Here is a 26,990-nt window from a genome sequence, read left to right as displayed (position 1 = left end):
TGGTCAAGGACATCGACCAATGCCGGACCATTTGGCATCCGCCATACGGTCATTATCCGGTGACAACACTGGTCATGATATGACCGGTACGTCACCGGGGACGTTGATCACGGACCATTGATCGACGTCTGACCAGCCGGTCCGGTCACCGGTCATGTCACCGGTCCGGTCCGGTCATTGATCACCGGTCTGGTCACCGGTCATGTCACCGGTCCGGTCCGGTCACCGGTCATGTCACCGGTCCGGTCATTGATCACCAGTCCGGTCACCGGTCATGTCACCGGTCATGTCACCGGTCCGGTCCGGTCACCGGTCCGGTCATTGATCACCGGTCCGGTCATTGATCACCGGTCCGGTCACCGGTCATGTCACCGGTCCGGTCACCGGTCATTTCACCGGTCCGGTCATGTCACCGGTTCGGTCATGTCAACGGTCCAGTCCGGTCACCGGTCTGGTCATTGATCACCGCTCCGGTCACCGGTCAACAGTCATCAGTTAGGCCTGCCACCGATAACACCAGTCACCGGTCAAGAAGAAGAACTCGGTCTTCTTCATTGAATTATTCTCCTATTCTTCGTTGAATACATCGTCTTCATCAAGGATTAGACATCGGACACGCTCTTCTTCGTCGAGCTGTTCTCATCGCCGCGGCTCTCGTAAGCGATCACGTCGTCACTCACGGAGACGTTATTCTAGAAGATCTCGGTCTCATCGCAGCCGATCCACATCTCGGCCGATCCAGATCTCGACATCGCAGGAAACGAGGACGTCGTCAACCTTCACGTAGACATCAGCGGACTGCATTGAGCACCACTGGATATTTATCGAACATACCTCTCCTGCATTGAGCAGTTCTCGGCGTTGATACGCTCGTAAGCGATCATGTCAATGCTCACGGAGACAATATTGTAGAAGACAATATTTCCAGCGTAGCCGAACAATATTTCGGCATCGAAGTTATATGGATGTCGCCACTTCTCACGTAGGCGTTAATGAACCTACTGGTCATATCGACGTTCTCCATTTTATTCCTTTAGGAATATCATGTCTCCATTCCACGTGTGATGGTTCTTCTTATGGCATCCACACATGTTGCAGTCACCGAGCCGTAGTTGTATACGAACACTAGTTCGTTTAACATTCAGGCTTCGGGATAAGCTGTTCTTTTCTCCACTACGACTACAAGGACACTTATGCCTATTAATACTGATAATCTACCGTTGTTTTCCGGTTAACATTATCAGATGACTTCGTGGATGGTCATTCTTCTGCACCAGATATTTCCATTCTGACGCAGTTATATTATACCGGTCCCGATCACCGGACATCGGTCACCATTCATCGGTCATATCACCGATCACTGATCACCGGTCAGAATAAGTGATGTCTCATCGCCATCGGATTGGATTTTTTTGGCATGATCTTCTTTTCCGAGCAGTGCTTGACATTGATAACAGACCATATGGATTCCACCATTTTTCGGTCTTTAACTGGTAACGTCACCGGTCATATTATGACTGGTCCGTTCACCGGGCTACAGTTACCGGTCATTGACCGGTCCGGTTCGGTCACCACTTACCAATTACCGGTATTCCACTGTGTTTTCATCGGTCAATTTTTAGTATCACGGGTATCGTCTACATTACATAGTTGTATACCCCTGGCTATGATTGTATTGAATACTATATTTTATGGATTCAACAATCTACATGACTTTTTGTGTTTTTCAATACTGATGTTCTACTGGCGACGGTTACCAAATCATGCTATATCTGTTATTTGTACTTCTATCTCAACCGGCTACATGCAGACTACTGGTCTTGCAGATAGATCGGCTGAAGTGGGCTCGGAGACTAGCATTGAGGTCGAACATTACTATTTGACCTCTATTAATTTATGTTCGAGACCCGAAGGATGAATTGTTTTAACCGCCTTTACCTGTCGGCTACAGACTTTGCAGTCAGTGTCACGGAACAGTTGGGACACATTAATGACGCTAACAGGATTAGCAAGACGACATTTGTATCGACTTCTGCTTTTCTATTGCTCCTACGGCAGTGCATATTTTCAAGCTACTGGAATCAACAAGAGTTCTGATACATAGGATTGCCTATCAGATTGACCGCATAGCGGCTACAGTCTTGTAGATGGCTTAGGACCTATTGAACTCAGATCTTAGATCCTAGGATCTGGAGGGACCTCATCTTAAAGTTATTCTTCTATTACACTTCTGGCCATAACAGGCCGTCTTCCTATAACTGGTCGTATTCCTTTCGGAATTCGTCCAGGTTAGAAGTCTTGAAGTAAATGGATTAATCAAGTCAGAATTTAAGACTTCCATGCATTCTACCGGCAAGCGTGGACCCGCTTAAGGTTACCCCTAGGGTTTTCACCTTTTTCTGCCATCACACCTCCGATTCCGGAGGTACCACTATCAATCATATTTCCGTACTTCGCAAATCGATGACTTCGCGACCTGTATTATCCAGGATTTTAAAGGCGCCTGTTATTGGTTCAAGAAGAGGCTATATTCTGTAGATAGGTCATAAACTTATAAGTGTTAAACACTGTCCTATTCTACCAATTTTCAAGTGTGTTTGGAGTGGGAAAGTTCGGCTTGCCGTGGTTTCTTTGCCCACCCATCCTTGACAAATGGTTCCGGTCACCGGTCGGTATTTACCGGTCCGGTCACCGGTCCTTCTGCTGAGACGTCTTTTCTTACGTCCGTTTCAGCTTTATTTTTAAGATAATTGTATTAATCTCGGGATTATTTAATGACACAGATTTCCATCTTTTTTGTCATTATTTACCACTATTCAGTGGTGTCTAGACTAGAAGATTATCTTGGCAAGAATATAGTTATTCTACCACAACCTTCCTTACATCTTATACAGATGTGAGCAGATAAGGTTATGGACGATCACATAGAACAACGTATCTTGATTTTCTCAATTATGTGGTATCCTAACGAATATCACCTGCACATCTACATCTTGAAAAGCGAAAATTCTTTTTAGCTGTTTTTCATTTACAACACATTTTCACGATTCCTTTGTGATGGTTTCAACTATCACACATCGGTCGTGGTTTACTTACAGACACGGAGGTGATCATATTATCACTCCTTGTAACTGGAAATCAGGAACTTATTCGTTCTTTGCAAGAACAACAAATTTTCTCTATCGTCTTTCTCATACCAGTTCGTCTCAACGCCCTGTTGGACCTTTTGTCCTGCAGTTCTTTCTTTCGAATTATTTTTCCGTTGGGTTCAATAATGTAATTGCGCATGCGCGGCAGTGAAGTTGCAGACGAGTTGCATGGTGTACATAGTATATCAAAGAATGTTGTTTATCATCAAACGCTAGTTATTAGCGTTATGCGATCGTATATCGCAGTGTATACCGGTATGCTGAACAACGTCAACAATGCAGTTCACAGAAATCGATCCAGCAGGGTGTGCGATTGTTATACATTCGTCCATTGACATAAACTGGAATATCTTGCCTTCTTGGTGAGTTTTTGCAATAACTGAGTTTTTGCCATAATTTCATGAAATATACTTAATGAACCATGGGATTATTGTTCTACGACCTTTTAAGTCTCCTGTACAATTATTTTCAGGAAACTTCTTCACAGGTCAAATATCACTGAGACATATTTTTACTGATCCAAACATGTGCCACTTCATGTCTGGCCATTAATAACTTTTAGTTATCTCTACAGAAGAACGTTTTTCTGTTAGAGTTTCAATCCTTGTTACTTGTGCAAGGATAATTCCATCAGAACTGTATAAAGGTTCTATGGAAATTCATTTTTTACTGGGTAATTGAGAGCATAGTTATTACCTTAATCACTCTGCTAGATACATAGAGGTTTTACTCATCTTTTTCTTGATGATAAGAAATTTGTTCTTTTCTTCATCAAAGGATAGAGATTATGCTTTCGTATACCTTGTTTTGTGTAAGTCATCGCAACTCTGTGCTGTCTTACCTATTTTGGAACTGATCCAAACTATGGAACGTCAACACTATGTTTTTCGTTCCTTTACCTTCTTAAGCGGTTTTGACTTGTGTAACATGTTGGGATGCTTAATGAGCTCCCTATGAACCTTTTTCATCAGGCTTATTAACAGTTCCAATATAATTTTAAGACGGTTTTCCTTCTTATTATGGCTTTGACCATACGGAGAAGTGAAATTCATGCTTTTTCTGTTGAATACGACCAATTCCAGTTGGATCTATTGTCGTTTTCACTTTGTTGTGTCAGCCAGGATTCCTTGCTTAATATCAAGTCCTCTATATGGCTTCTACCTTCAAGTTTCCAAGTTTTCTTAAACTGGTAGTCATGAAGATGAGGATAAACTTCTTTGGGCAATCAGGGCTTTGAAGTTCTATCTCAGCAGTGTTAGTCAGAAGTCCATTCGAGGTTCTCAAAGACACTCTTCATTTCCCCAAAAAAGGGGGGGAGATGTGTCTGCGGCTTCTATTTCTCGGGGTTAGACCTCGACTAAGGAAAGTTAATCTTATCCTATCTAAGGATTCATTCCTTTTTAGGATCTGACCGCATGAATTAAGAGCTCTGTCTGTTTTGTGGGCATATATTAATCACACCCCACTTTTTGACGTGCTCTAAGCTGTTTACTGGAGGAATCCGACCACCTTGTCATCTTTTTATCTTCGTTTTCTGAAGTGCCAACAATACAATTTGTATACGTTTGGGCTTGTTGTGGTTTCACTAACGGTAGTGTCTTCTTTACGACATAGACATATTACTCTGTCCGAGAAGTCATAATTAATACCGTTTTAACGAAGATTACTTGATATCATTAGCTGATAACCCTGTTTATGGGTTCTACTGTGTTGGGAAAATATATACGAACCTTCCCACCGCAGCTGCAAAATCAGCATACGATAACAGGTCAGTATTTATGACATTAAAACAAATTTTTTAAATAAAATTCATTTTAATTATTAAATACTTACCTGTTATCGGTAAGTCCCACCTCCCACCCCGCTATTCGATTAATATTTTTGTATATATATTGAAAGAATATTGAGGGTTGGTTACCGATTTTTGGCTAGGTTGCATTGCACTATGTTTAACCTGGCCTGTATTACGGTATTGAGGTGGCGGATTCCCAGTTAAAATTCCGGATGAGTTATTTCCCCTTGGAAAGTATAAGCATACGATAACAGGTAAGTATTTAATAATTAAAATGAATTTTATTTAAAAAATTTGTTTTAAGGAAGTCCCTCCTTACCAAAAATCAAGTTTAGGCATAAAGTGTCGTCCTTGATTAGCCTGTGCGGACTGCACAGGCTAATCTGGGACAACACTTTACACACATGCATTTTGCCCAGTTTTCTCAGAACGCAACTCATTTTAATTTTCTACAGTATGTACATTTTCACAATGAGCAAATAACAGTTTATATAACATAATAACAAAGACATGTCATTTACAGGTAACAATGGGAAGAGTGTCCCATTTGGGTAATGGTGGCTTCTTGATATTGGGTAGGATGGTGTGATAACATTATAAGCTCGGCTGTTTTTGGAGAAAACCCAAGGTATTGTCATAGCCAGCTCGTCGTGTCCGTCGTCATGTTCGCCGTCCGCGTCGTGCTAAAACCTTAACATTTTGATAAGGTTTTGAACATTGGCTCTAAAATCAAAGTGCTTCAACCTACAACTTTGAAACTTCATATGTAGCTGCACCTTGATGAGTTCTACATGCCACACCCATTTTTGGGTCACTAGGTCAAAGGTCAAGGTCACTGTGACCTCTAAAAAAATAAAAAAAATAAAAATAATTCTGACATGCTTTCATTTATTCAAAACTGCTTCCACAGCTGAGCGTGGCACCCGTTATGCGGTGCTCTTGTGTTGTTGCTTTGAATTAAAAGGGAATTGAGAGATCTAAGAGATTTAATTGACAATGTTTGAAGTCATAAGAAAAGCCAGTTCTCTGTTTAGTATAATGGTGGGTTAAAAGTTTCTGCATTGCTTTAAAAAGAAATTGAGAGATCTATGATTAAATTGCCAGTTTGTGAAGCCATAAGAAAAGCAAGGGGTCTTTTGTGTTTTATGGTGGGTTAAATGTTGCTGTTTTGCTTAAAAAGTGAATTGTCCCCAGCATTCAGGCAGAGGTGAGAGTATTCTTAGAATCAAGTCTTAAAAGTAAAAAATATTCTTGAAACTGTACTGTACTTACAGTGATTGAAAGTCTAGTGTAGCATGGCAGTAAGGACTTTTGATCCCCTGCCAAAGCTGGAGGGATATAGAATTGGCATTGTTCGTCTGTCTGTCACAAAACTTTTTAGGGCTATATGTCAGAAACTATATAAAATATCAACATGAAACTTCATTGGTGTATAGATATCAATGAGCAGAAGTGCCATGCACAAAAACCATAACCCTACATTTTCTTTTTTAAGGGTTATTGCTCTTTATTCTGTTTTTCGTATGATGTAACTTTTAAGGGCTAAATCTCAGATACCATGCTAGATTTCAACATGAAAGTTCATTGCTTTATTGATATTAATTAGGAAAAGTGCCTTGCTTAAGAACCGTAACCCTTCACTTTCTTAAATAAGAGTAATTGCCCTTAGTTTTTTTGTATGATGGAATTTTTCAGAGCTATATATCAGATATGCTACAAGATTTCATCATTAAACTTCATGGGTGTCTAGATATCAATGAGGAGAATTGCAATTCAGAAAGAAAATGACCTTACATCTAATTATTTCCTATAAAGTATTACCCTACACTTCATGAATAAGCAGTTTATGAAGGGATTTGCACCCATCCATAAACAAAGTTTATTTGGCTGGGAATTTCAATTCAATAAATTTGCTCTTTATTATATTATTCTTCATTTAGAACAATACGTTAATATTAGCACCATTGTTTGCCTGTATACATGCAAAATGTGAGGTATTTTTAATGAGTCAAGGACGATTCGTTATTCTTAAGTCTAAAAATGAGGTCAGGAAGCAGTCAATTGCCGGCTTCGCTCTGTTGGGTATAATTGTGTTTTAAATTTTGTTGCATTGCTTTAAAAGGCAAATGAAGGGTGTCTAATGCAATTGTATTGTATAAACATTCAAATACTACAGCTCAACTTTGTTTTTTCGAAGTCCTTTGGACTGCAAAAGGGACTTTGACTAACCCATAGCAAGTAATCTGTCATATGTACTATAGCAAAGGAAGTCATATAATTGACTCCCTACCACCCACTCCAGGTGTTAGCCCAGCAGCGTATAGAGCAGGAGCGCCTGGCCGCCTCACGTAACCCTACAGTGGCCAACCCAGAGGCTCCTGTGGACCCGGCCAGCTTCTTTGCCACGCTGCCCTCTAGCCTGCGCCAGTCCGTGCTGGCAGACATGGATGACAGCATGATGGCCGTGCTACCTGCCGACCTCGCTGCGGAGGCTCAGAGCCTGCGCAGGGAGCTGGAGAACCGACACCGGCGCATCATGGAGGAGAGACTCATCACTCAGCAGGGGTCCGGGGGCTACCTCTCCTCTATACTCAGACATGCCGGTATGTGGTTTCATTGGCTTTGTACATTTTCCCTTTCTTGCAAAGAAGCGCATTTTGACCTGTTAGCAGTCCGTTAGAAAATCAAATATACAGTCAATCTTGTGCTTGCGACCACTTGAATTAAGTGACTTTTGTCTTAGGCGACCACTTTTAATCCAGCCCGAGCGTTTTACCTATATTTTCATATTGTATTAAGTGACTTTTGTCTTACGCGCCCAGCGACTGCTGATTTTAGTGTATTTTGATGCCCAAGTCTTGAATCAAGCGACCGCTTTAAGGTAAAAGTGGAAAATCTGTTGACCGTTCAGGGACAAATCAGTGTTGATTGTTTATAAGCCGATAACATGAACGATGACACCTTTGTTGTGATTTCACACCAGCCATTTTCCTTTGTCTCGATGACCGGTTCTGACCGGTGTTAATGCTGACTGCGTATCAATTTTTGGTGTCGAATAATACAGTGAGGTATTGCCAACAGTCTACGGGTTAAAGAGTTACTATCTGGGATGTTAAGTGACCAATTTGATCGCCAATTTTATTGCAGAAACAATGCGCCAACGCGACAAACATTTTCACAGTGTTCTCGAGAGGTGTAAAAAATAAACTATTAATTGGTAACATGTAGCGAAATCTGTTCATTAAAAGATGTAATTGTTATTATGCTAATTAGTTTGTGTTAGCAAATTTTCCAATCAGGCGTGTTTATTTAGTTTTCAATCAAGAAGTTTTATTTAATTCCTTATGTACCATAATCGAGTCAGATATATATAAGCTTACATGCAGAAATTGAAATGTCAAAACATTAAGTATTAACGTTAAATGAGAAAATTCGGGTATTGGAAGTGTCGAAGAGTAAAAGTGCACGTAAATTTAATAGCGAATGAGTTTGGAGTCGGAAAAACCCATTCTTTGTGCAAACCATTTACATTGTATTTAGAATTAGAGAAAACAAATACAACTTATTTAAAGTAAAAAATTGTTTATTCATTTTATTTATATTTAGATTCGTTTGATTACAAAAGCAGAAATCGCTGTGTCAAAAAGAGATAATCCGATATCTGGATTTAAAATCAAAGGTCGGCATTCATCACAAATGGCCTTTTTTAAATTTAAAGACCATTTTATTAAGAGACCACTTTTGGTTACTCCCTTTAGTGGTCTCTAAATACAAGATTGACTGTGATTAGAGACCTTTTTTGGTAAATAAATCATTTTAAAGGGTTAATTTCCAAACCTACTGATGAGTGGCAAACAGCATAAAATCTGAACAGCCTGCCAATTACTCACTTTGCTTTTGAGGGGGAAATAGTTTATCTATGCTGATTTACAATTACTTGTTGACTGCACTTTTTTTTAGTCCTAGGAGAAACATTGAGATGGTAACAAAAAACTTTTGAATATTGGTTAAAAAGAGTTCTGTTTTTACAGAAACAATAATGAATATTTGAATCTTGACTATTTGACAAAACACTGATCTTGTAAAACCTTGTTTATAATTATTTTGGCTATTGCTTGTAAACTTTGGAGATTATATACTTTTCCTTCTATTGAATGTATTTTTACAAACTCATTCCATTGCAGGTACCATCCGCTGCACATTGGGACGTAATCCGCGGACCGGTCAGGAGTTCTCATTCGGGAACAGGGACCGTGACGCCGTCCTACCAATGGCCTCCCTCAAGCTGCGTGGGCGCCATCTGCTGGACCACGAGGCTCTGACCTGTCTGCTGGTTCTGCTGTTTGTAGACGAGCCTAAGCTGAACACAGGAAGACTTCACCGGGTATTGCGCAATCTGTGTTACCACGGGCCTACTCGCGCTTGGGTCCTTCAGGCCCTGCTGGCCATACTGGGGCGCACTGCAGAGACCCGGGTGGAGATAGAGGAGAGGGGGAAGGGGCCAGGCCCCGGGGAGAAAGGCAAGGGAAAGAGATCCGTCTCACAGACCCCCATGCACACTGATACGCCAACTGGGTCCAGGGTTGAAGCACGCAATCACGGTTCCTGGCTGTCCATCAGTCTAGAGGCTGCCCTGGGATGTAGGGCAAATGTCTTTCAAATACAGAAGGCACCTGGTAAGAAGCATTCGTCCAATTCTAACGCAGTTGTGACAATCCACCCACAGGCAGCTCCTATAGTGTGTAGGCATGTGCTGGACGCATTGATATCATTGGCAAGAATGTTCCCGAATCAGTTCTTGCCTTCTAAAGTGAAAGAAGTCCAAAAATGTGATAATAGTAACAAGGACAACAACAAAGACAACAAAGAATCTGAAGTGAAATCAAAGATATCGTCTACAAGTTCCACTGGTGCAACACCCAAAGTTAAAGTATTAGAGAAAACTGACTCTAAAACAGATAATGTTCGTGAAACTGATTTCTGGGAATTACTTGTGAAATTAGATTCTCTATGCAGTAGTAAGAAAGGTAAGGGCATTCAGCGAGCCCACAGTGGAGTGAACAGTGACCATGAGGCTGCCTTCAGGGACTACGACAACTCTCCTATTGGTCAGCTGATGGCCATGCTGTCCCATCCCGTGATCAAGCGTAGTCAGCTTCTCACTGACCGCCTGTTACGTCTCTTGGGTCTAGTCTCCCGTGTGCTGGCTGACTCTGGGCACACTGTGGTCGGTACCACGGGCCTGTCCCGGGCCCAGGAAGTCACACCAGCCATCGTCAGGCGTGTTGAGAACACAGTAACAGATGTGCAGCCCCCTGTTCAGCCGGCACCACAGGTATGAAGTGTTAGAAACAGCATTCGCATGACATTGAGCAGAGCTCTAGAAGAATGGGGCTTAATGCTTGTGCATCCCAGATTAGCGTGTGCAGTCCTGAAAAAACATATTTTCAACTGATTTTGATAAAGGAAACAGTTCATTGTCATGATGGGACAAGTAAAAATGATTCTCTTTTTTGTATCAAAATTTGTTTCACATGTTGTGACTGGCATTTCCGGATAAGTGTAGCTGATGCTGCACTCTCTGTTTTCTAGGCAACAAGTACCCCTGAGGAGGTGCCAACACCACCTTTAGAGACCCCTGGGCCTGATAAGGAAGTGGAACAACAGCCGGGCAAGGTCATGGAACCTGAGAGTAAAGGTCAGTGGCAGCCAGGCAATTTTCCTTTATGTTGTCGTGTACATGTGGACTTTCAAAAAAATGATTATGATCTGACAACTGGTTGTTGTTGGAAGTGTAACTTTTATTTTATAAATGATCCTGACTTTCTGATCTAAGCTTCTAAGATATGTATTTCATACTATGTATTTATTAATGGAACTGGTTTGTGTCAGAATTGAAATGTCAAAAGATTAGTAACAATTTGTGGTTTTGTGCTGTATTGTTTGTTATAGGCTCTGTTTTTACACCATCAAGCTTGTAAGTATGAACCTCGAAAAGTAAACAGTTTTGTTAGGTTGTGCCCAATTCGACAGGATGCCTATTGATTGGACCTGAACAGGCTATCCCAGGGGGTGGCGAAATCAAATGTCCGAGTTGCTTGAGTCGTACATTTTCTTGTCTGGGCAACTGATTTTTATGTCCCCCACTATAGTAGTGGGGGACATATTGTTTTTGCCCTGTCTGTTGGTTGGTCTGTTGGTTGGTTGGTTTGTGCCAACTTTAACATTTTGCAATAAGTTTTGCTATATTGAATATAGCTACTTGATATTTGGCATGCATGTGTATCTCATGGAGCTGCACATTTTGAGTGGTGAAAGGTCAAGGTCATCCTTCAAGGTCAGAGGTCAAATATATGTGGCCAAAATCGCTCATTTTATGAATACTTTTGCAATATTGAAGATAGCAACTTGATATTTGGCATGCATGTGAATCTCATGGAGCTGCACACTTTGAGTGGTGAAAGGTCAAGGTCAATGTCATCCTTCAAGGTCAGAGGTCAAATATATGTGGCCCGAATCGCTTATTTTATGAATACTTTTGCAATCTTGAAGATAGCAACTTGATATTGGGCATGCATGTGTATCTCATGGAGCTGCACATTTTGAGTGGTGAAAGGTCAAGGTCATCTTCAAGGTCAGAGGTCAAATATATGTGGCCCAAATCGCTTATTTTATGAATACTTTTGCAATATTGAAGATAGCAACTTGATATTTGGCAAGCATGTGTATCTCATGGAGCTGCACATTTTAAGTGGTGAAAGGTCAAGGTCGAGGTCATCCTTCAAGGTCAAATATATGGGTCAAAATTGCTCATGTAATGTCACTTCTGCAATATTGAAGCTAGCAATTTTATATTTGAAATGCATGTGTATGTCATGGAGCTGCACATTTTGAGTGAAGGGTGAAGGTCAAGGTCATCCTTTAAGGTCAAACGTCAAATAGGGGGACATTGTGTTTCACAAACGCATCTTGTTTTCCATTAAGTTGTCCGTGGACAACCAGTTTTTTTAAAGTCTGGTCGAGGAATACAAAAACAACAACATTGTATTAAACCGTAATTAAGTTTTACAAAACGGGATGTAGACATGCGATAACATTGTCAGTGCTATTTGCGGAGCTATCAAGCTAAAATACAGGCACTCTCCTGCGCAGTGATCTCCCTAATGCTTTAAGAGACTGGGAGCATGCCGCATTTTCATCATTTTGCCTGACTGTTAGACAGTGTACACACTGGTTTCTTTATTTTTACAATCAGATGGAAATAAAAGTATCAAACTAAGATAACCAAAACATGGTCTACCTTGTTATTTCAGACAACTTAACGGTAAAGATGGAACGGTTTTTAAAAAATCTTCAACAACGGAACAGGAACCTGAAGCTTTGAGCAGTCCACCCCTCAAAAAAACTAAGAAAGATTATGATAAAAAATATGATCTAAATAAACGCACCAGAACTGTTCAAGAAACTTGGCTAAAAGACTTTCCAAGGTTACGAGTTGATGATAATCAAATTGCTACACGTAAAATATGTAAGCAATTCCCCCTTTTGGCCGATACTTAGTGTGGACTTTACACTGGAATGACTGTTAATTGTAAGGACACATTGTCTGCTCATGAAAAAAGTGCGTAAACGCCTTGTCAACTAAATTAAACTAGTCTTAATATTGTTTGTACTATACATGTACTGCTATAATGAATGTACCATGGAAGTACAACTATAACTAAAACAAGCAAATTATACTAATTTTGATTTATTCCACATTATTTTACTTCAATCAATAAATGCGTTTATAATTTATATAAACATTAACGGACAAGTGTAGTTCAGCAACGGCCAAGTTTAATTTCCTAAATGGTTGTCCGTGGATAGGGATAGTTTTTTTTAGATTTTGCCACCCCTGTATCTGACATGAATATGGGCCAACATTAACAATTCAGAGACTTTGTACCCTGTTGTCAGTCAATGAGGCTGAACCTGAACTTAGTTATCTGATAATTTGCACCGTTCTGGGAAAACAGGGCTTAATGCATAAAGTCTTGGTTCCAGATTAGCCTGTGCAGCCTGCATGGGTTGATCAGTGAAGACATTTTCAGCATGTATGGAAGTTTTCATTATAATGAAAGCCTTTTTAAACAAAATCCAGTGTAGGCGGGAAGTGTCATTTTGATCCTGATTGCCTATGGACTGCACAGGCTAAACTGGGACGACATTTTATGCTTATGCATGAAGCCCAGTTTACCCAGAGAGCGCTGTTCTAATAATGCCATACACTGACTGTCCGCCCCTCTCCCAGAGAGCGCTGTTCTAATGATGCCATACACTGACTGTCCGCCCCTCTCCCAGCCATACACTGACTGTCCGCCCCTCTCCCAGCCATACACTGACTGTCCGCCCCTCTCCCAGAGGGTGAACCAGAACCTCTCTCTGAGAAAACAGGGCTAAATTAATGTGCAAAAAATGTCATCCCAGATTAGTCTGTGCAGTCCACATAGGCTGATCAGAGACGACTCTTTTTGTATTGAAGTCTCCCTTTTGGCCGTAATCCACATTAGACAAAAATTGTCGCTCCCTTATAATCTGGGATTAAAATATATAGGCACATGCATTAATCCTCTTCTGTTGTCTTTCCCCAGTATCAGAGGGTGAGCCCGAATGTGCCATCTTGGAGCGTCAGTTAGAGATGGCTGTGCAGGTGCTCACGTCCAAGGCGTGCAGTGAGGAGGGACTGGAGGACGCCACCAACCTGCTGCTGCAGCTCTCACAGGCTAACACAGCCACCAGGGGCGCTGTGCTCAACATGCTGCTGGAGGGAGCTAGAACATTGGGCATAACAGTCTGTGACAACATCAGGTAGGTGTGTGTGTGGGGGGGGGGGGAGGTGTTCATGATGTGTGGTGAGATATCACCATCTGTGAACATGTCAGGTAGGTTGGGTTTTGGTATGACAGGCTGTGAAAGAATAGTCTTGTTGAAATGGTAAGAGATGAAATGCTGTGTCTGTGAACATGAAATGATCAATTTGCTATGCATTGAGAATTGAGGAACTTAAAATGGATATAGGTGATCATGTTACGGTTTTTATGTACTGACAAAATGCCTTGTTGCCTTAGATGCTTAACTATTCAAGTTTTCTTGTTGGTTGTACTGTGAGTTTTTCAAGAAATCCTTTCGTTGACATAATGGCAGTATACAAAATAGATCGTTACCATCCCTGACTGATTCCTTGCTGTGTTATAATGTTAATAAAAGTATACAATTATATTGTGTTATGTTCAGACTTCTGTACGAGGAGTTGCGTAGCATCAGGGAGAAGCTGGGCCCAGATGGGGAAATGGTAGAAGAGGTGCGGGAACCAGACACAGTAGCAACAGCAACCGCCGCGGCTAAGGGAATTCTCCATGACAAGTAAGAAAAACTATTAAATTGACTTTGGGATTTCTGGGGTTTTGTTCAGCTTTAAATTTGGCTTGTAATTGACCAATAACAACATTTCATTCAGCTTTAAATTATGCCCTCGGTAGGTTGGCATATAGCAGTGGAACCCTCTGTCAGACTGTCTGTCTGTCCGTCGGAAAACTTTAACATTGGCCATAACTTTTGCAATATTGAAGATAGGAACTTAATATTTGGCATGCATGTGTATCTCATGGAGCTGCACATTTTGAGTGGTAAAAGTTCAAGGTCAGGGTCATCCTTCAAGGTCAAAGGTAAAAAAAGATCCAATGGAAGTTAGAAGCTTTAAAGGGAGATAATTTATATTTATCATTTGGCAGGTACAGATCATTTTCACAAGGGAAGTAATATTTTTAAAGGGATATTATCAACAACAAAATAATAAATCAAAGCAGCGCAGTAGGGGGCATTGTGTTTTTGAGAAACACATCTCTTGTTTGGCTTGTAATTGACCAATAACAACACTTCATCAAGGTTTTCATTTGGCTTGTAATTCCTTATAAGTACAGTCTAATTGCTATTATGCAAATAGTCTCTGGACTCTTTAATCACATTTGATGTATAGTTATGTTTGTAAATACATGCCAAATCACTGGATTAAAAAATATAAAAGAAAAATTAATTTGTCTGGTAAGACTTGCAGGCTATTTTGTAACTCTCAGAACCTATATTTTGGTTGTCTTAGGTGACACTTTCTGCTTTTATGAAATTTTTATGCTCCCCTTTGAAATTTTCTATAAACTGTACATATAGTGCAATTCTTGTTCGGGCTAATTCTCCCCAACTACTGACTGGAATTCAATGAAGCTTTATGGGAAGCTGAACTACCTTGAGGAGATGCGCATGTTATTTGTGGGTTCTGGTTAGATGATTTATTTAGAGAGTTATGGCCCTTGAAATTTTTAAGTTGCTCAACCATCCATCGTATTATTTTGTCCAAAGGTATGCCCCTCAAGACGTTTCCTTTTATCTGAATACATAGTGCAATATTGTGACAAAAAAAAACTTTGGGGAGCATCACCCGTCTCTTGGTTTCTTGTTTGTTCTTAGGAGGTCTTTTAAAAAGGAATAAATTCATGTGCGTAAAGTGTCATCCCAGATTAGCCTGTGCAGTCTGCACAGGCTAATTAGGGAAGACACTTTCCACCTTAAATTGATTTTTGCTAAGAAGATACTTTTTGTAAACGAAAAATACCATTAAAGGGGAAAGTGTCGTCCCTGATTAGCCTGTGCAGACTATACAGGCTAATATGGGATGACACTTTCCACACATGCATGAAGGCCTCTCTGTGGTGGTGTTGCAGGTTCACGGGCCACACGGTGGTGGTGATGGCTCCCAAGAAGTTGAAGACTGGACGCGAGCTGCAGCTGGCCTCGATGGCGCGGCTGACCAGCAAGACCTCAAGCCAGCACTTCCTGCTGCGCATCATGAAGGTCATCATACAGCTGAGAGAGGCTGCCAGGTCTGCTAACAAGAAGAAAAAGACCAGCCTGCTGTCTTCTAGAGCAGGTATGATGCTTTATGTATGGGCCTCTTTTTGGAAAATTGGGCTTAATGCATGTTAATAAAGTGTCATTCCATATTAGCCTACGTAGTCAGCAGAGGCTTATAAAGGATGTTACTTTCCATTAAACTGGATTTTCGCTAAGAAGAGACTTCATTTAAACGAAAAATACCATACAATTGGAAAGTGTTGTCCCTGATTAGCCTGTGCGGACTTAACAAGGTTATCTGGTACAACACTTTATGCACATATATTGACTCCAGTTTATCCAGATCAAGTCTCTTGTGTATCTGCAGGACAGGCGTAAGAATAGTGATAGCATTTTATATCCCACTAAACCTAGGTTTTTAAATGTAAATAGTCTATTTCAGTTACAAATAGTGCTTGAATGTCAGAATCTGCTGTAGAATAAGATGTAGTAAGATCTTTGATGGCATGCCATGATGTTGTATCAGTTAGCATTTTAAAAGTTAATGACTTATCAGTCAGTTCATTAGTTCAGTTTCAAACATCAGTCTCTAAGATTCTTTCTTTTTGTATTCTGAATGTTTCCTATTGTCAATGTTTCAGCTGCCAGTCGTGATATCCGAGACCTTGGTGAGGCTATGGCTCTCCTTGAGGCTGAGGCAGACGCCATCATGCAGTTTGTAACGCGCCCCAGACCTGGTGCCTCCCGCGCTGTACCCAGACCGGGCTTCGACATCTTCGAGGATGACAATGAGCCAGACAGTCCCCATGTGCCGCCCCTGTACGCCTCCGCGGGGATCAGGTCTACCGCTAGGGATAGGGAGGAGACGAATGGGGAGTCGCCCATGGAGACTGACAAACCTGGTAGGCCCTGGGCACAGGATTGGATGTGCTGTTCGATGGTTCTTAGACTTCTTAGTTAATGGCTAAACAGCATGGGGCTTATGACATGATATTGGGGCTGGTAGAAATTTTGTTATGTATATTATGAAGTAAAATTTGTTTCTTTTATTGCTAAGTACATTTGGTATTGCTAGTCTTTGTTGTTTGTCATTACATGAGGTTATGAAATGTTATAAGATGGAAATAATGAGCACAAAAAGCCTTACACTTTATTGCTATATCTTATAGAGGGTCAAATACGCTGAGGAAATTACTCAATATATTTAAATGCCTTTCAAATAAGGCTTTCTCCATTTATTGAATTATTATAACATTAAGTTGAGACAAAAAGATGACAAGATATTATCACATAATTGTAAAAAAAAAAAGATGATAATTAAAGATACATCTTGATTGTTGAAAGTTAATCAAGCTGGTCTGTGCAGACAAATTCCACTTCAAACTTTTTATGGATTATTAGTTATAACATTGAAGCGAGATGAATAAAACAGCATTTAATTTTATGTTTAGAATCTTTAATACAATGTAGTTTAGCTTTACTTCCACTTGCTGTATCTTACATGTTGTCTTAGGTTACATATAGCTGATATCAATTATTCCATATAAGGCTAACTAGATTGTAGAGTTCCATGTTTACACTTTTTGCTTTTTGTCATGGTTCAAGATTTTAAACTTTGCTCAATAAACAAATCTGTATTTCACACTGCCCTTTTATCCCCTCTCTGTATTGAGAGCTGTTGTTGGTTTGCAATCCAAAGCTTGCTGGTTTGATTCCAAGCCCTGCCATATTGTGTGGGCATTGTTTTTGAAGTTATCTCTTTGGGCATAATCTTGTTTCTCTGAATCAAGGAGGGCAATTATCAATTACCTTATACAGGCAATAAGTCTAGCGTACTCATGAAAACTGAAATGATAACTTAACTGTTGAAAACGGCCATCCAAACAATTACCACTCTGTCTCAGGTACGTCCGGCGAGTCTACAGGTGCAGGGCGCCCCCAGGAGGTGAAGCTGCCGCGGCTAAGTGAGCAGCTAGGCCTTGAGGAGCTGTGGCTGATGCTGGGAGAGTGCCTGTCAGAGCTGGACAAGACCCCCGACCACCACGCCGTACTCATACTGCAGCCAGCTGTAGAGGCTTTCTTTCTCGTTCATGCAGGTAGGGTATATTTATAGTCTAGATTTAAAAAATTAGCTTTCTTTTCTGCTTTGTGCATGTATGGTATATTTTGTCCTTGTTCTGAGAAAACTGGGCTTAATGCATGTGTGTAAAGTGTTGTCCCAGATAAGCCTTTGCAGTCAGCACAGGCTAATCAGAGACAACAATCTGCCATAACTGGATTTTTGTTTAGAAGAGACTCTTTTTAAAAGAAAAATTCAATGAAAACAGAAAATGTCATCCCAGATTAGCCTGTGTAGTCTTGACAGGCTAAACAGGGACAACACTCGGCCTAAACTGGATTTTCGTTTGGAAGAGACTTGAATGTTGACATTTCTGTATTTTATTTCTCCTATGACTGACCCTGCTCTACCATTAACCTGGTCTTGCTGTACTGCCTGACCCTGCTATTGCTTACATTTCCTTACCAATGTATTTCTGTTATGTTGCCTGAGCCTGCTGTTGTCATATTGTGTGTACTGCTGCAGGTGAGAAGGAGGTGAAGGTGAAGGAGTCTGGGCCCAGCAAGCGTGAGGACCAGCTGGACCATCTCAACATGGAGATGCCGCCCTCCCCCCAGCCCTCCTCCTCCACCACTGACAGGCCCCAGGGATACAGTAGGGAGAACTCCATGCAGGCCAGCATGTCCACCGTCAACCTTCCTCCAGACACACAGAAGTTCCTCAAGTTTGCTGGTAAGTTTATAGTTGTAAAATATATGAGCCGTGCTCTATGAAAAGGGGGTTTAATTAATGTGCATAAAGTGTCATCCTAGATTAGCCTGTGCAGTCACTTTCCGCCTAAACTTGATTGTTGCTAAGAAGAGATTGTCTTTAAAAGAAAAATACCATACAAGCGGCAAGTGTCGTCCCTGATTAGCCTGTGCAGACTGCACAGGATAATCCGGAATGACACTTTACCTTCATGCATTCAACCCCCTATTTACAGAGCACGGCCAAAATATTTTTAAACTTTTATCATTAACTGCTACATGTATATTACTTTCCCTGAATCTCCTAGCTAATGTTTATAACTGTTCTCGCTATGTATTTACTGTATGAATGTTATAAAATGTTATTTGTAAAGTTTACCTAATAAGTGTGGAAGTTTGTATGTTATGAACTGTTGACTAGCCATGAGGTGTATCATATACCAATCAGGGTTGTTTTCCCATCTTTGTGAAGCGGCCTTGGCCTCCTAATTTGTTGAAAAAAGATACCGAACTGTTCAAGACTGCCAAAAAATAAGTCACAAACTGTTCAAAATATTAAAAAATGATGAGCACATTTTTTCAAATGTGAATTTGATGTGAACTTCTTTAAATTGTGAACACTTTGAGTCAAGAACTTATCAAATTTGTGAAAAACAGCCACTCTCTCACAAAGAATTAAAGCCCTGCCAATTCCTGTTCCAGAGACCCATCGGACAGTGTTGAACCAGATCCTTCGCCAGTCCACCACCCCACTGGCAGATGGCCCCTTTTCTGTGCTGGTAGACCACACACGGATCCTAGACTTTGACGTGAAGCGTCGCTACTTCAGACAGGAGCTGGAGCGTATGGACAAGGGTATGAGGCGAGAGGATCTCGCAGTCCACGTGAGGAGAGAACACGTGTTTGAGGACTCGTTCCGGGAGCTGTTCAGGCGCACGGCTGAGGAGTGGAAACACAGGTTCTACATCGTGTTTGAGGGTGAGTGCTAGATTCGCAGTAATTTTCACCATTTTTGAAATTGGGCTGGTGCCTTTCTGATTGTGGAAACTCACAAAAAAAGGCTAATCAGGGACAACAAAGCCGTAGGTGGAATCTTTTTTTGAGGAAACTTCATTAAAACTTAAAATAGAAAACAATTCAAGTGTCCTCCCTTATTAGCCTATTGATATTTAACCTTCTTCATGTAGAACAATTTCTTTTATGACATCACTCCCAATGGGAGCCTGTGTGTATTCAAATGCTGGATGTATGTATCTTGGTTCTAAGTCTATGCTTTATTCTAAGAATGGTTCGGTGAATGCAGGCCCTGTATTGTATATCTGTTTTCAGGTGAGGACGGGCAGGACGCAGGCGGGCTGCTGAGGGAGTGGTACATCATCATAGCCCGCGAGATCTTCAACCCGATGTACGCTCTGTTCATCACCTCGCCAGGCGACCGTGTCATCTATACCATCAACACCCTCTCTCACTGCAACAGCAACCACCTGAGCTATTTCAAGTTCGTGGGCCGGGTTATTGCCAAGGCCATCTACGATAACAAGCTCATGGAGTGTTATTTCACGCGGTCCTTCTACAAGCATATCTTGGGCCAGTCTGTCAAGTTAGTATGATATAGTGTCCTTATCTCAATATAATCTGGGCTTTGGGAAAACGGAGATTAATGCATGTGCTTTAATAATTGTTTTCCCAGAATAGCCTGTGTAGGGACATTTTTTTTCTTATTTTTTTTGAATTTTTAATGAAGAAGTTTAAGTGGAAAGTACTGACTTGACAGTATAATCAGAGAGCTATAAATAGAAACAAATGGTGTCCTGAAGCAGCTCTTTTTTGCCATTCAACTTGGTTAAGATAGAAAATTGTGATTAGGAAACACTTGACATTGTTTGGATATTTTTTTTGTATTATTAGTGTACAATGATGATAACCTTGTTTTGATTAACCCTTTCCCACTCAGAATCAAATTGGAAATGGCTAAATGCAACCAGCATAAAACCAGGAAAGCCTGCAGGTTACTTGCAGTCTGTTGAGGTGTTATGCTGTTTGCTGCTTATCAGTATCTAAGGGTTGGAAATGAAGCCTTTAAAACGTGAATCCAGTAGAAAGGTCTTAAGTTTAATTGGATTTTCAAAGATACTACAAGAGTGTATCCGAGTAAAGGGTTTACATAAAAAGAGGATAGCCATGTTTGGGTTAACTCATGATCGGCAAGGAAGCCGTGGCGTAGTGGGTATGGGGTCTGCTTAGCAACCCGGAGGTCACCAGTTCGATCCCACTGTGGACTGGTTTTTTAGATGTCCCTCAAAGTACTAGTTCTACCCAGGAAACTGACCATAGAGTGTTTCAATTGGTTTCAAACTTTCAATGCAAACTAATGCTGTTTTGGTACCCTGCAGGCACACTGACATGGAGAGTGAGGACAACTCGTTCTACCAGAGCCTGGTCTTCCTGCTGGAGAACAACGTCAAAGACCTCGGATATGAGCTCACCTTTAGCACAGAGGTATGAGAACATGGCGGGGTTGTATTGTCAAAGAATAGGAGGATATGAGCTCACCTTTAGCACAGAGGTATGGGCACATGGCTGGGTTGTATTGTCAAAGAATAGGAGGATATGAGCTCACCTTTAGCACAGAGGTATGGGCACATGGCTGGGTTGTATTGTCAAAGAATAGGAGGATATGAGCTCACCTCTAGCACAGAGGTATGGGCACATGAATTGGTTGTATTGTCAAAGAATAGGAGGATATGAGCTCACCTTTAGCATAGAGGTATGGGCACATGAATGGGTTGTATTGTCAAAGAATAGGAGGATAGGAGCTCACCTTTAGCACAGAGGTATGGGCACATGGCTGGGTTGTATTGTCAAAGAATAGGAGAATTTGAGCTCACCTTTCGCATAGAGGTATGGGCACATGGCTGGGTTGTATTGTCAAAGAATAGGAGGATATGAGCTCACCTTTAGCACAGAGGTATGGGTACATGAATGGGTTGTATTGTCAAAGAATAGGAGAATTTGAGCTCACCTTTCGCATAGAGGTATGGGCACATGGCTGGGTTGTATTGTCAAAGAATAGGAGGATATGAGCTCACCTTTAGCACAGAGGTATGGGCACATGGCTGGGTTGTATTGTCAAAGAATAGGAGGATATGAGCTCACCTCTAGCACAGAGGTATGGGCACATGGCTGGGTTGTATTGTCAAAGAATAGGAGGATATGAGCTCACCTTTAGCACAGAGGTATGGGCACATGGCTGGGTTGTATTGTCAAAGAATAGGAGGATATGAGCTCACCTTTAGCACAGAGGTATGGGTACATGAATGGGTTGTATTGTCAAAGAATAGGAGAATTTGAGCTCACCTTTCGCATAGAGGTATGGGCACATGGCTGGGTTGTATTGTCAAAGAATAGGAGGATATGAGCTCACCTTTAGCATAGAGGTATGGGCATAGAGGTATGGGCACATGGCTGGGTTGAATTGTCAAAGAATAGGAGGATATGAGCTCACCTTTAGCATAGAGGTATGGGCACATGGCTATTTTTTTTAAGTGATTTTTGCTAGGCCAAGTGTATTGGTTGATAGAGCACTAAAATGTCTGTCTTTATATTTTGAGTTTGAATCTCAGGAATATAGGATTGAATATATTTCTTGTTTGTAAACTTGTGTTACTAAACCATTGCTTGTATATTTCCTTCAGATTCAAGAGTTTGGTGTGAACCAGATTCGAGACCTAATTCCCAACGGCCGTAACATCAATGTCACTGAGGAGACAAAATACGAGTACGTGAAGCACGTCTGTCAGATGAAGATGACAGGGGCGATACGACAGCAGCTGAACGCTTTCATGGAGGGCTTCTACGACATTATCCCCAAGAAACTGATCTCCATCTTCAATGAGCAGGAGCTGGAGTTGCTAATTTCTGGCCTGCCGACCATAGATATAGAGGATCTTAAGGGCAATACAGAGTATCACAAGTACCAGCAGAACTCTCTACAGGTAAGTTTATAGAGCACAATATCATGGGTTGGTGTTTGAAGTTGGTTGATATATTTGAGCCGCGCTGCGTGAAAAGAGGGTTTAATGCATGTGCGTAAAGTGTCCGCACAGGCTAATCAGGTACGACACTTTCAACTTTTATGGTATTTGTCGTTTCAAGATAGTCTCTTTTTAGCCAAAATCCAGTTTAGGCAGAAAGTGTTTTCCCTGATTAGCCTGTGCGGACTGCACAGACTAATCTAAGATGACACTTTACGCACATGCGTTAAACCCCCTTTTCACAGAGCACGACCCATTTGTAAAGGCTTACCATTAAACTGACTACCTGGCTTTGGCAAAATGTAACTTGTAGAAATTGAATGTTAATGTAGTCTTGCTAGGGAAAATTTCACATGTTTACTATTATAATAAAAAAAATTCAATTTGTGGATTAAAAAAATGTGAAGACAGGTTGATATCAATAGCTCTAATGATTATGGAATATTTGTAGTTACAAAGAGGCTCAGTTTATGTATTAATAAAAGTCAGGTGTTATTGGCACATGGATTGAATTATTCAAGTTTATGTAAGTATCCCTTTCTTACTTAGAAGCAAAGTAAAAATGGCTATGTGCAAACAGTATAAAACCAGAACAGCCTGCTAGTAACCCGCAGTCTGTTAAGGTTTCATGCTGTTTGCTGTTCATCAATACCTAAGGTTTGGAGATGAAGCCTTACAAACTTGAATCTAGTAAGGAAGGTCTTCAATTAAATATAACTTTCTATGGGACTACAAAATTAGGCGTGAAAATACAGATCTAAGTGGTAAAGGGGTATACCTTAAGTAATTGTGTATCCACTTGAAGTTTATACATCTCCTATATGCCCTGAGTCTGTATTCATCAACCCATTCTGAGACATAAGAAAAAGGAAAAGACTTGAAACCAAGAAAAATGATAGATTCTATAAAAAAAAAAATTTTTTTTTTAATTTATTGTTTTCATTTAACAAAGAATGGTGTTTTCAATTGTGTGTCATATTCAACTGTATTAATGTATGTTAGAACAAAACAAGTTTCAAGAATATTCTTTATGTTCAGACTTAAGTCTTAGAATTAGTTTGGTAATTGTGGTCCTGAATTCTTATAAGATAAAGTGTCATCTTGTAATCTGTTACTCATCTTCAGATCCAGTGGTTCTGGCGAGCGTTGCGCTCATTTGACCAGGCTGACCGAGCGCGGTTTCTGCAGTTTGTGACTGGCACATCCAAGGTGCCACTGCAGGGGTTCGCACACCTTGAGGGCATGAACGGCACGCAGAAGTTCCAGATTCACCGTGACGACCGGTCCACGGACCGCCTGCCTGCTGCACATACTTGGTAAACAACTGTTTGCTTTCTACATATGTTGCTTTCTGTATCACAGAGTAATTGAGAGAGATAAGTGGGGCTCAATTCCCTTTACTTTTGTGCTGACAGAGAAGCTTTTGTCCTGTCATAATAAAACTATAGTGTATGGTAGAGAACCATGGTATTAAAGTTAAGTTTGGGTTTATAACATTAATGGTTTATTGTATTGAAGGAATATACTTGCCTGATTCTTGTCAGATAAGGTTTGTTTTACTATTTTCATGGGATTGAAGTCACTTGATACATATTTATTACAAATTGGAACATGGTATTTTGTAAAATATGGTAATACAAATGTGGACATATCTTTAAAGGTTATTGCAAATGATATGTGATTTATTACAGCTAATATTTACAAAATAATCAAAGTATTTAACATATCTTTCATGATGTTGGCAGTTTTATTTTTTTTATGAAATTAACTGGTTAAAAAATAACTCAAATAGCAATCAGATCATTTTGATTAAATTCATAAGTTATGACACAAGCTTTTCATATTTTATTCTCCAGTTTCAACCAGTTGGATCTACCAGCGTACGAGACGTATGACAAGCTGCGTCACATGCTGCTGCTGGCCATCAACGAGTGTTCAGAGGGCTTTGGACTTGCCTAATTAACCACACAGCCAGCTCAGAAGCAAAGTGAAAATGGCATGTGCAAACAGCAACAAACCTGGTCATCAATACCCGAGGGTTTGAACTGAAGCATTTAAAACTGGAATCTAGTAAGAGAAGGATTTATTTTAAATGATTTACTTAGGGACGTCAAAATAGGTGTCCGTGTGGTAAAGGGTGAACAACAGAGCCATCCAGCCAGCCAAGGTCATACAGAACATGGTGGCTGGGAACGCTGACATTAGTTATCACAATATGGAAGTTCAAATCTTGTGCAATGAATGGGTTCAACATGTGCTAAATATTTATTGCAGAATATTATATATGTATGCAAGAGCAAAATCACTCTGCATCACTAAATGCATGGTAATTAAACAATTATCCTGAGTTGTGTGAATAAGAAGCAGTTTATCATATTGTTATATATTGTTTAGTTGTATATCTTGTGCTATGCTTTATTCTAGTACTATAACGGATAATCTCTGTTATGGTTATAAAGTGCTGAACAACGTTTGTTTGAAATGGTTGAGCTTGACTTTCACTGAGTTATGGACCTTGCGTACCAAGGTCTACATCCTCTGTGGTGACTCAGTAGCTGTTGCTCAAGCACTTGAAATATCCTGTTTTTGTTGTTTGTTATATTTTGTTTAGTTTGTTTGCAATTTCATACAATTAAAAGTGCTTTCACATGCAACATGGTGAATTATATGATTTACATAAAGATGTATGTTTGTTTAATCCATTGACATGTTGCAAAATTGTTCAACTGTGTTTATTATTGTTTGTACTATTACTCACAAGTTTCTGTACGTTTGAACAACTTGTAAATAGCCTGCGCAAGTTACTTATTGTTAAGTAGGTTATTATAGTTTTCTATTATAAGTAGAGCATTACTTTAATTGCCGCAATATCTTCAAATGTAGACTGTTTGATGTCCTGAATCAAAGAAACTACCAGTCTATACATGCATGCAGAGGTCATGTTTCCTCCTATTCTGTTCCTGAATAATATATTATGAGTACCTTTAATGTCACGCAAAAAGTAAATAGTTATGTATAATGCAATTACAATGTTAACCTTGGTTTAAGAACTGTTTTCCATTAATTGAGTAAATGATTTGTAAGCATTGTAAAACATTGTTTTTTTATTTGGATAATGTTCTAACCAAGTATGAGTCTTGTAAAGCTACCCTCACGACTAAAGGCACGCAAGATGTTGCGGTGTCATAAGGGGGTAAGACACCTCCTGATCAGACTGCTCTATGTGATTGGCTGGTCCGGAGCTAGATTGGCCGCATATGGCAAACACTGAAGACCCATTTACGCTTGGCTCCTTTACAGTTTGCAACATTAAACTTGTCTCTCTGCCATTTGCCTAAAGATTCCAAGATTATCAGGTATGACACTATCTGCTGAGACTGGATTTTCGTTAAGAAGAGATTTCCTTAAAACAAAAATATTCCCTAAAAGCGGAAAGTTATGCCTTTAATTAGCCTGAGCAGACTGCACACGCTAATCTGGGACAGCACTTTCTTCTTGTCCAGTTGGCCTTGTTTTTCCAGAGCATAGCTCAATTTTGGATCAGGTTCAGTAGGTATTCACTTAGCCCTTGTGGTTAGTGATAGGACAAACGTCACTAGTGTATCGTTGTGTATTAATTGTTGGAGTGGCACATGTTTTTGTCACACAAGTAATATATGGGTATAGGCGTCACTAGTTGTTCACTTCTACTCTTATTTGCAATATGATTAAGTGCGATGCAGTTAAGTGCTAGATATATTTCAAATGTGAATTCAAATTATCACTTGATGGTTGTTGTGATTATCTCCGACTTGCGTAGTTATGTTAGGTATTGATATCAACTATGCCAGTGTATATTGGACATGCTAGAAATATCTCTGTAAGTAAAATGTTTGGTATATTTGTACATATTGTGCTGCTTCAAGTTGATTTCATGTCTTGTGTAAATAAATCATGTTTTGAAAGTGTTTTCAGTGCTCCTTCAACAATCAGCCTCTCTGTACAAACTATACAGTATATGTTTATATCATTGTAGGAAATTAGTCATTCAGTCCTTCCCTTTATCAGCTTGAACTTTTAAAGGGACCTTTTCACATATTTTGGCATGTATTGAAGTTTGTCATTACATGCTTTATATTGATAAATGTAAACATTGGATCTAAAAAGCTCCAGTAAAAATACAAGAATACAATTAAAGAAAGACAAAAAGTAACCCTCAAATGGGCTCGAACCACTTACCCCTGGAGTAAAAGACTATTGCTTAGACCACTTGGTCATCCGTGCTCATACAATGAAAGGTGTATTTTATACTTTATATAAGCAATGCTCGTAGTATCACAA

At 40.2% G+C, this 26,990-nt stretch overlaps 1 protein-coding gene across 19 annotated transcripts in view; it reads left to right on the top strand.

The window, feature by feature from the left end:
• Positions 1-26,614, top strand: part of LOC127859027 (E3 ubiquitin-protein ligase HUWE1-like) — a 187,591-nt gene extending 160,977 nt beyond the window's left edge. For all 19 annotated transcript variants that reach the window (XM_052396422.1, XM_052396431.1, XM_052396417.1 and 16 more), the window contains 15 exons: positions 7,244-7,544; positions 9,126-10,276; positions 10,534-10,639; positions 13,575-13,791; positions 14,218-14,346; positions 15,699-15,904; positions 16,470-16,730; positions 17,733-17,924; positions 18,413-18,619; positions 19,339-19,614; positions 19,966-20,236; positions 21,030-21,135; positions 22,332-22,631; positions 23,796-23,986; positions 24,527-26,614. In XM_052396422.1, coding sequence (XP_052252382.1) covers positions 7,244-7,544; positions 9,126-10,276; positions 10,534-10,639; positions 13,575-13,791; positions 14,218-14,346; positions 15,699-15,904; positions 16,470-16,730; positions 17,733-17,924; positions 18,413-18,619; positions 19,339-19,614; positions 19,966-20,236; positions 21,030-21,135; positions 22,332-22,631; positions 23,796-23,986; positions 24,527-24,629 — 4,017 coding nt within the window. In that variant the 3' untranslated portion in view covers positions 24,630-26,614. The remainder of the gene's footprint in view (positions 1-7,243; positions 7,545-9,125; positions 10,277-10,533; positions 10,640-13,574; positions 13,792-14,217; positions 14,347-15,698; positions 15,905-16,469; positions 16,731-17,732; positions 17,925-18,412; positions 18,620-19,338; positions 19,615-19,965; positions 20,237-21,029; positions 21,136-22,331; positions 22,632-23,795; positions 23,987-24,526) is intronic.
• The last annotated feature ends 376 nt before the right edge of the window (positions 26,615-26,990 follow it).

This window comes from Dreissena polymorpha, chromosome 1 (assembly GCF_020536995.1).
Source record: "Dreissena polymorpha isolate Duluth1 chromosome 1, UMN_Dpol_1.0, whole genome shotgun sequence".
NCBI classification, from domain to species: domain Eukaryota; kingdom Metazoa; phylum Mollusca; class Bivalvia; order Myida; family Dreissenidae; genus Dreissena; species Dreissena polymorpha.
The sequence above is the reverse complement of the archived record's forward strand: the minus strand, read 5'-3'. Positions and strand labels throughout refer to the sequence as shown.